Below are 10,623 nucleotides of genomic sequence, written 5' to 3'. Positions count from 1 at the left end.
TGTTCAGTCACCTCACAACTGAAACTACTGATTGGCTACAGAGTCAGCTGACAGATGAACGGGGCGTCCCCTCACCTTACCCTGCAGTCAATCAGTAGCCTTAGAGGTTTCTAAAAGAATATGATTAAAGGGAATTTCTACTTTGAAGCAAATGTAAAAGATGATTCCCTCCTGATCTGATCTAATAATACTAGTTCCAGTGCTGGGCAATGCACCTTCCCTGTCATGGTTGGCTTCCAATGCTCGTCTATGTGTCAGGTGCAAACTCCTGTGACATCACTTTAACAGGCCATATAACCGAGCTCGCCAGTCGGTGCGTACACCACTTCTGTGTGCCAGTTCTGCATATGCATCCCTACAAACTCTGCTATATATCTTGGTACCTTCCTATATCATTGGCCAATACTGCCTTGCATTTTGTGACAAACCCTGCTCTGCATTGGACTCTGTGATAAGCCCAGCTCTGCATTAGTCAATTCCAACCTCATCTCTGCTACATTGATGAGTCAACTATGTTTCACGGCGGTAATGTGTAAGAGTTGAGGGCGCTGTGCTACTCACAACTTTTATCTCTCTGCTCCTCCCCATGTCAGGCAGCTGCACTGAGTCCTCATTCGGGACTTCCAGCTTGGTTTCGTATCCCTGCAGTATCCACCTGGCTATAGGCAGGAGTGGCAAGAATGTAACCCTGCTGTGTCCTGCAGGCTTTGCCTTCCACAGTCTATCCCCTGCTAGCAGTGGATATGTTAGGCTGCTCCTCTTCCTGTTCCAGGCATGAACTTAGGTTCTTGTCCATCTCCAGCGTTCGGTCTGTGTGTTTTCTTGTCTCGCCTTTCCCGTTTCTGACCCGGCTCGTTTACCCAATCTGCTTGACCTCTCCATTCAGGACCCCAGTTTACTATAGTGAGCCCGCACTGCCTGCCCCGACCACGGACAGTCTATGCTTCTGTCTCGCCCTTCTGTACCTCGCATACCTGCTCTGACCTGAGGGTCAACTGCTGCAGGTACCAGGACTATTGTGGAATGACGCCTGGCGACTACCTGTGGCCAAGCCTATCCTCACCATCATAGGCTCTAGTGAAAACCAGGTGGTCGCTTAGTCATGCCCCACCTGTGTAAGCCCGGCTCGTGGCGCAGTGAGTCCAAACCCACCGCCGTCACCCCATGCTGTATCACTGCCGATTCTGAAACTCTGTATCAAACTTAGCTCTGCTAGAATATAATTTTTAATAGCTTTGCAAAAGAAAACAACCCAAAGATTTATATTTGTCTGGGATGTTTTGGGCATTTCTGTAGGAGACAGAAATTGCGCTACAGAACCTGATCTCCATATTTATATCAAGCAATCACTTCAGAAGAAATGTAACGATTATTCTGTCGCAAACAGCAAAATAAAACATCCGGCAATTCAGCCATCATTAAGACTAAGTGTCCTGTAAGCGCAAACTAAACACTAGATAAGTTATTTGGATGGCTTAAATTCCTTCAATACCAGCAATCCGCACAACACGCAAGTCAGGGAAGACAGGGAACAAGGTACTAAATGGCTGCTTAAAGGGGATGTCCAACCGCAACCAACCCCCACATCCTTCCAAATGTTGGCAGCTCTCCTATGAGGGGACTGATCGACGATGGATCAGGTGCTGAAATATATACAAAAGGCTCCAGGACCTTGGGAATAGCGGAAAAATAACAATCAACTGTAATTAACAGAAGGACTGCAATCAGGTCTTGTGTTAGGTCTGCATTAGATTGGGGGGTCTGCTCTAAGGTTTAATAAAGGGTCTCGTAAAGTGGTCTGTGGTTTTATGGGATTTTGTTTTTGTTCTGTATTAGGGAATCTGGGGTGAGGTTGTACTTTTCATTATTTTAGGGAGACTGGTCTGAGGTCTATAAGTTTCAATGGGTCTGTATTTTTACAGTCGTGGGGTCTGGTCTGTCTTCTCTTAGTTTGGGTTTCTGATCTGAGGAGGATTTTTAAGGTGGGCAGATATGGAGCAATTTTAGGAAGTCTTGCCTTTGTTCTCTCAGTTTAGGGATCTAGTTACAGTTTAATGGGATCAAGTCTGCAATTGTATTTATGGGACTATATTTGTTTAGGGCGTCCGGTCTGGGTTTCTTCCGTAGGGAACGATACAGGGTCTACGTTATTAGGGGGCTTTGGGTGTGCAATTTAGAGTCTGGATCCGTCTCTTGGATTTATTAGCGAGTCTGTTTTTAGGGACTTATTTTTAGAGGGTGAAGTCTGTGTTTTTTTTTTTTTATTTATTAGGGGATCTATTCTAGGGTCTGTATTTAGGGGGTCCTGTCACAGTTGTCAGAACTCTATTCCCTGTATGGTATTTAAGGGGGTCCGTGTGTGTTTAAGACATCTATTAATTTTTTGATGTGCTGAATGAGGTAATATGTAACATGAGACGTGCCCTAAACAAATAGGTAGGACATATAGCCTTATTTCACCCTGTGGAACCTCTCACATGTCCCTTATTTATAATCTGACTTCAAAGTGTACAGTTCCCTGACATTTACTGCACAGGGCCTCATGTACAGAGAGATAGTAGGCCTGGTCACCCATAGCAACCAATCAGAGCTCACATTTCATTTTACAGATGCAGAGTGCAAAATGAAATCTGCAATCTCATTGGTTGCCACTAGCAACAACGTCCCAGCTTTTCTGAGGCAGTTTAGTGACACTAGGCCCAAGAAGTAGGCGGCCAAGTAGACGTAACTAAACGTCACCATGCTGCAGCCAATTAAGGCTATGTGCCCATGTTGCAGAAATGTTGCGGAATTGTCCGCAGCATTTGCGCAACTCTCCGCCACGGGGTAAAACGCATGCGGAATTCGCATGCGTTTTCCCGCAAAATACAAATATTATGCAAGCGTTTTTAGCTTGCGGAATTCAAGCGCTTTGAAGCATCGCTTGGAAAAGTGATTGACAGGTTGGTCACACTTGTCAGGCATAGTGCTTGACAAGTGTGACCAACTTTTTACTATTGAGGCTGCCTATGCAGCATCAGTAATAAAAGACAGAATGTCAAAAATAATTTAAAAAAAAAATAAAAAAATATGGATATACTCACCTTCTGGCAGCCCCCGATCTCCTCAGTGGCGCTCCCAGTCCTCAGCGGCGCTCCCGGTCCGTTCCGTTCACAGACGTGCTTTGCGAGAATGACCTTGACGTCACAAAGGTCATTTTGTCGCAAAGCACACCTGGGAAGCACCGCTGAGGACCGGGATGACTCCGGGGGCTGACAGAGGGCAAGTATATCCCTATTTTTTATTTTAATTCTATTTTTTACAGGAATATGGTACACAGGGCATTGAGGAGAGTCTCCTCTCCTCCAGACCCTGGGTACCATCTGCACATGAAGCGCTCACTTTACGCATGGTGGGCATAGTCACATGCGTAAACTGAGCGTTTCAATGCAATCCTATGGCGGCGGAACCGCCGCAATTCCGCACAGTTAATGGACATGCTGCGGATTTTTCAGCAATGCGATTCTGCAGCGGAAAAATCCGCAGCATTGGCACAGCAACTGCGGAATCCCATAGGACTGCATGGGATGCGTATTATCTAGCGTTTTTTAAGGCCTTGCCGCTGCGGAAACGCTTAAAAAACACAATGTGGGCACACAGCCTAATGAGAACCAACATAATCCTTTCCGAAGAAATGTTCAACATATTAACAAAGAAAGGAAATGGGACACTGATCCAAAGTTTGACCATGGTGTGCTGTCAGGGTCACTAATACAGAACGGCAAAAAATATCATTTATTCTAATCAAATGGCGCCCTCTGGAGGTAAAAGATAAACACCCCAAATTCATCACAACTTATACCATAAAAGTGATGTAAATTCCGTCAAAAATGTTCTCCGGTCCTGACTGTAGTACATTCCTTCCGCTGACGCACCAGAGCGGGGCGATGCGACAGATTTATTAAAAGGCGCCCTTCTTCTAAATAAGTTGGGGGATCTTACACCAGCAGATTTGATGAAACGGGAGCAAAAGTTTTTTAATGTGTAGAAATCCAAACTTGCTAGAAATCGGCATCAGAATACCATATGGCTTTCTAAACGCAGATTTCAAAGTTTTTTAGGTTTTCACGCTTTTATTTATTTTTTTGCAGCCTCTGACCTAAATGGAAAGTTTGTATACAACATAGAATCGGAATAGTTGTGACATTATATTTCTGGGGGTTGTTTTCACGGAAATTTTTAAAACTTTGTCAGAAAAAAAACAGCAATGTGATTTTCCCATTGGGATGAATAGGGAGGATATTAAAAAAACTGTTTAAAGTGGACTTTATATGGAATTATGGACAGAATTCACTTTTAAATCCAAGTGAAAAAAAATCATTTTAGCATGGTAATTGATACTGTGGATTTCAATCAGCACCATGGATAGGTATCTTGGTATCTGGTAAAAAGGGGTAAGCTGTTAGATAAGCTGCCGACAAAGTTATCTCACCTGAGTGTAAAGAAATAAAAAAAAGAAAGAAAAAGGATGAAGCATGTTGAAATTAAACATGCCCAATCCTTCTTTCCATAGACACCTGCCAATAAGGATGAGTTGGGAGGGTCCCCACATACATGAAATGGCTGGCCGGCCTCTGTACTCTAGGTGGGTGCTGCCAACATTTAGGCGCACACATAAGACAGCCCTGAGGATCGTTCCATGCTTATGCAAATCCTGATAGTTATGCCATCAAGAATGACGACTACCACTACAAGGGGGGCTTATTCAAGAGTACATGTTTTTGGTATGACACTAGTCATCTGTAAGGCTAGTTTCACACTAGCGGTTTTTGCCAGCAGCGCACGCCGCCGCTAAGCCCCGTCCCCTGCCCGCCTCCTCCGGTCATCTCCGCCTAGTATTGCACACGGCTGCATGCGATCTGCACACCCTATCTTTAGCATAGGGTGCTCAGACCGTGCGCTAGTAGAATTTAGCGTGCGCTGCGCCCTTTTGACGGTGCGCGCCGAACGCACCATGTTGCATTTTAGCGCGCTCGGAGCATCGTCAAAAGGGCGCAGCGCACGCTAAATTCTACTAGCGCACGGTCAGCGCACCATATGCTAAAGATAGGGTGTGCAGATCGCATGCAGCCGTGTGCGATACTAGGCGGGGATGACCGGAGGGTGCAGGGCTTAGCGGCGGCGTGCGCTGCTGGCAAAAACCGCTAGTGTGAAACTAGCTTTAGAGGCAGAATGACCTCTCCAAATAAAGCACCAACATTTAATTTGCTGCTGCTGCTTACCCATGAGTTTTATAATTTATTCTCCACTTTATGGCATATTGCAAAGTTATCGGGGTGGCGCTACCTGTAATCTTACACAACTCCTCTTCATTAGGACTGCATCTTACACAACCACCAGAACGCACTACACTGTGATTGGTTAATATGGGCACCAAGAACCATTTGGAATGAATATAGCCGTGTAAATTTAAGTAGCAATTCCATTTTAGGCTTGAATGGAAATGACCAAAGATAAGGGTACAGGAGCAGGTCGGATAGCACTGTTGCCTGATCCACAATTCATATTTGAAGCTTCTACAAAGTGCACCACTATGTTAGCAAGGCTCCAGTGACCATGCGGGTGCAGAGACGCTGATTATCATATCTTAATCGACAGCGCTGAACTCAAGTCAGTGGCTGTGCACCACCGCAGGACACTGGAACCACACTCATGCAGCATCACTGCTGACTCTCACCGCTGGCTCTTGTCTGTGGCCATTGCTCGGTACAGTACTGCAGACAGAAGGCAGCACTATGTAAGTGCGGCTAGAGTTTAGGCATCGGCAATCAAGACAGTACTCAGCATTATAACTGAAGGGGCGTAATGGTGCACTGAACTCTTGGCCACATCAAGGGTGCACCAACACCTACACTATAACATAGGTTATTAGTCAGCATTTTGGGTGTGACACACTCCCTTTAAATAAGTCAATATTGCTTAAAAACAGTATTCTCATTTCAAAGTAATGGCACATTCTAGAGATCTAGCGTTTATGATCGGAGGGGGTCTATCCTCACCAATCCTGAAAATGAAGGGGCGACACTACTTTATCAGGACTGCAGTCCATTGGCTCTCACGATCAACGGGGGGGGGGGGGGGGGGTTCACAGCTGTCAAGCCATCACTATATCCTACTGATATGCCATCCCTTTGTAAGATGGGGATACCCCTTTAAAAATCTATGTGATGTATTTAGAAGGCGTTAGATTGTTACCTTGCATGTTCCGTCCATGGATGCGGAGAGCAGTAAATGACTGGATGATTTTACTGGACACCACTGGACCCGGTTCACCGGACCCGTATGCCCCTTCATCTGGAAAATCACCTTTTTAGGAATTCCACTGCTGCTGTACTTTAGAGATAAATGAGGTCCAAGATAATCGGAGACTCTGTAGACATTCCTAGCAGAGCGGCTTATGTGGTCATGAGACGCTGTGGATGCATCACTTTCAACCTCTGCCGCCATATTGGATTGTTCTGATCTCAGTCTTTTAGGAACGTAAGGCTTCACCACCCCTCCACCACCGGTCAGAGGTCTCTTCTGAGAGGACAAAACGGAGGTCTTCATTGCAGAATTACTCAGTCCCTTCTTATATGTAGCATTATAATTTGAGTTGTGCGCAGAGTTCTGATGTGTCAGGATGAAGCCTGTGCCAGAAGACGAGGAGTCGATCAACCTAGCAAAGCTTGTGGGGCACACAGAAGGGTCACCTTGTGTCTGGTGATGCTGCTCCCGTGCATGTTTTGCTTCAGTGACTTGGGGCGTATGGGGGCGTCCATCATCTTCTGTCTCCGAATCGGAGTCATCATAAGCCACTAATGAGTTCATTCTTGGAAACAAGAAGAAAAGACCCTGATGATACAAAGATACGGAGAAACATGAGGATATATACACACATACAGGTACGGACTGGGGCTGAAATTCAGTCCTGGCATTTTAAAACACGCAGGCCCATGCGGACACCGTCCCCAAGCGCCAGATGGGATAAATTACTACTAATATTACCATGGATGGAGGAAAGCAAGATTTACTACAAGACCAATATTTCTAATGATACCTGTGGCCTGCTGAGGTGAGACACGGAGTCAACGACTGTGCTCCGACACAACTCTTAACAGTATGGGGGGTCTTGAGAACACTGATTCTACTAACAATGCAGCAGACAAGGCCCACAACCAGACAGGCCCTTCTGGCATTTGCCAGAATTGCCAGTCCATCCTGCACACATATACATAAATACATGCATATACACTGGCTACATCATCACATGTAATGACATCCTTATAGATCGGCATCAGGGGCCCGATAGGTGCAGGTTACCAAATACTAAAACCCACTGCAGCTTTCTAATACACTTCCTCTTCCTTATTAAGATCCATTCTTGCACTCAGTGAATGAAATAAGTCTACATCATTCTTGCCAACTTCGACAAGACTCGATTCACAAATGGTATACATGACCACCTTCAACACAAAAAGAAATTACGACAGACCCCAAGCTGGCACAAACCTTCCCCTCAGACCTAAACAAATACAGACCCCAGACCAGTCCCCCTAACACAAAACAGACCCAGGTAAGCCCCCTAAACAAAGAGACATTGAGTCAGACGCTGCACAAACACCACTAAACAGATACAGACCCCCATGTCAGCCCCTTAAACATACAGTGGGGAAAATAAGTATTTGATCCCTTGCTGATTTTCTAAGTTTGCCCACTGACAAAGTCATGAAACGTCTATAATTTTAAGTGTAGGTTAATTTTAACATTGAGAGATAGAATATCAAGAATAAAATCCAGAAAATCATATTGTATTAATTATATAAATTTATTTGCATTTTGCAGTGAGAAATAAGTATTTGATCCCTCTGGCAAACAAGACTTAATGCTTGATGGCAAAACCCTTGTTGGCAAGCACAGCAGTCAGGCGTTTTTTGTAGTTGATGATGAGGTTAGTGCACATGTCAGGAGGAATTTTGGTCCACTCCTCTTTGCAGATCATCTCAGTAAGATTTTGAGGCTGTCGCTTGGCAACTCGGAGCTTCAACTTCCTCCATAAGTTTTCTAGGAGTAAGGTCTGGAGACTGGCTAGGCTACTCCATGACCTTAATGTGGTTCTTTTTGAGCCACTCCTTTGTTTCCTTGGCTGTATGTTTTCGTCATTGTTTCGCAGGAAGACCCAGTCACGACACATTTTGTATGTCCTGGCAGAGGGAAGGAGGTTATCACTCAGGATTTTACGGTACATGGCTCCATCCATTCTCCCATTGATGAGGTGACGTAGTCCTGTGCCCTTAGCAGAGAAATACCCCCAAAACATAATGTTTCCACCTCCATGCTTGAAAGTGGGGATGGTGTTCTTTGGGTCATAGGTAGAATTTCTCTTCCCCCAAACACAGCGAGTTGAGTTAATGCCAAAGAGCTCAATTTTTGTCTCATCTGACCACAGCACCTTCTCCCAGTCACTCATAGAATCATCCAGGTGTTCATTGGCAAACTTCAGACGGGCCTGCACATGTGCGTTCTTGAGCAGGGGGACCTTGAGAGCACTGCAGGATTTTAAACCTTTACGGCGTAATGTGTTACCAATGGTTTTCTTAGTGACTGTAGGCCCAGCTGCCATGAGATCATTAACAAGTTCCCCTATGTAGTTTTAGGCTGATCTCTCACCTTCCTTATGATCAAGGATACCCCAGGAGGTGAGATTTTGCATGGTGCCCCAGATCGGTGTCTGTTGACAGTCATTTTGTATTTCTTCCATTTTCTTACTATTGCACCAACAGTTGTCTCCTTCTCACCCAGCATCTTACGTATGGTTTTGTAGCCCATTGCAGCTTTGTGCAGGTCTATGATCTTGTCCCTGACATCCTTAGAATGCTCTTTGGTCTTGCCTATGTTGTAGAGGTTAGAGTCTGCCTGATTAATTGAGTCTGTGGACAGGAGTCTTTTATAAAGGTGACTATGTAAGACAGCTGCCTTTAATGCAGGTAACGAGTTGATTAGGAGCGTCTAACTGGTCTGTAGGAGCCAGAACTCTTAATGGTTGGTAGGGGATAAAATACTTATCTCTCACTGTAAAATGCAAATAAACTTATATAATTTATACAATGTGATTTTCTGGATTTTATTTTTGATGTTCTATCTCTCAATGTTAAAATTAACCTACCCTTAAAATTATAGACTGTTCATGTCTCTGTCAGTGGGCAAACTTACAAAATCAGCAAGGTATCAAACACTTATTTCCCCCACTGTATAATGACCTGTCTCAATCCCACAAGGACACAGCCCCAAGCCAGCCTCTCTATATACAAAAAAAAAAAAGTGAGCAGACTCTCTAAACAGATATAGACGCAAGGTCTTCGCCACCGCTGCAGAGATTGCTCTTTCCAGGCCCCAGCTGTGAGGAGAACACAACTTTTAAAGCCCCAGTAATGAGAGAACACCACTCTGCCGGCGCCTGTAATGAGAGACCAGCACTCTGCCGGCGCCTGTAATGAGAGAACACCACTCTGCCGGAGCCTGTAATGAGAGACCACCACTCTGCCGGCGCCTGTAATGAGAGACCACCACTCTGCCGGCGCCTGTAATGAGAGAACACCACTCTGCCGGAGCCTGTAATGAGAGACCACCACTCTGCCGGCACTGTAATGAGAGACCACCACTCTGCCGGCGCCTGTAATGAGAGACCACCACTCTGCCGGCGCCTGTAATGAGAGACCACCAATCTGCCGGCGCCTGTAATGAGAGAACACCACTCTGCCGGAGCCTGTAATGAGAGAACACCACTCTGCCGGAGCCTGTAATGAGAGACCACCACTCTGCCGGCGCCTGTAATGAGAGACCACCACTCTGCCGGCGCCTGTAATGAGAGACCACCACTCTGCCGGCGCCAGCAATGAGAGACCACCACTCTGCCGGCGCCAGCAATGAGAGACCACCACTCTGCCGGCGCCAGCAATGAGAGACCACCACTCTGCCGGCGCCAGCAATGAGAGACCACCACTCTGCCGGCGCCAGCAATGAGAGACCACCACTCTGCCGGCGCCAGCAATGAGAGGCCACCACTCTGCCGGAGCCTGTAATGAGAGACCACCACTCTGCCGGCACTGTAATGAGAGACCACCACTCTGCCGGCGCCTGTAATGAGAGACCACCACTCTGCCGGCACTGTAATGAGAGACCACCACTCTGCCGGCGCCAGTAATGAGAGACCACCACTCTGCCGGCGCCTGTAATGAGAGACCACCACTCTGCCGGCGCCTGTAATGAGAGACCACCACTCTGCCGGCGCCTGTAATGAGAGACCACCACTCTGCCGGCGCCTGTAATGAGAGACCACCACTCTGCCGGCGCCTGTAATGAGAGACCACCACTCTGCCGGCGCCTGTAATGAGAGACCACCACTCTGCCGGCGCCTGTAATGAGAGACCACCACTCTGCCGGCATCTGTAATGAGAGACCACCACTCTGCCGGCGCCTGTAATGAGAGACCACCACTCTGCCGGCGCCAGCAATGAGAGACCACCACTCTGCCGGCGCCCGTAATGAGAGACCACCACTCTGCCGGCGCCAGCAATGAGAGACCACCACTCTGCCGGCGCCTGT

At 46.6% G+C, this 10,623-nt stretch overlaps 1 protein-coding gene across 3 annotated transcripts in view; it reads right to left on the bottom strand.

The window, feature by feature from the left end:
• The window catches only part of WDR25 (WD repeat domain 25), a 155,874-nt gene that overhangs the window by 144,996 nt on the left and 255 nt on the right, over nt 1-10,623 (bottom strand). For 2 of the 3 annotated variants that reach the window (XM_073577976.1, XM_073577978.1), the window contains exon 2: nt 6,235-6,873. In XM_073577976.1, coding sequence (XP_073434077.1) covers nt 6,235-6,849 — 615 coding nt within the window. In that variant the 5' untranslated portion in view covers nt 6,850-6,873. The remainder of the gene's footprint in view (nt 1-6,234; nt 6,874-10,623) is intronic. The other variant, XM_073577977.1, reaches the window with a different exon arrangement.

Source organism: Dendrobates tinctorius, unplaced genomic scaffold, assembly GCF_039654945.1.
Source record: "Dendrobates tinctorius isolate UK_male_01 unplaced genomic scaffold, ASM3965494v1 ptg000058l, whole genome shotgun sequence".
Lineage (NCBI taxonomy): Eukaryota > Metazoa > Chordata > Amphibia > Anura > Dendrobatidae > Dendrobates > Dendrobates tinctorius.
The sequence above is the reverse complement of the archived record's forward strand: the minus strand, read 5'-3'. Positions and strand labels throughout refer to the sequence as shown.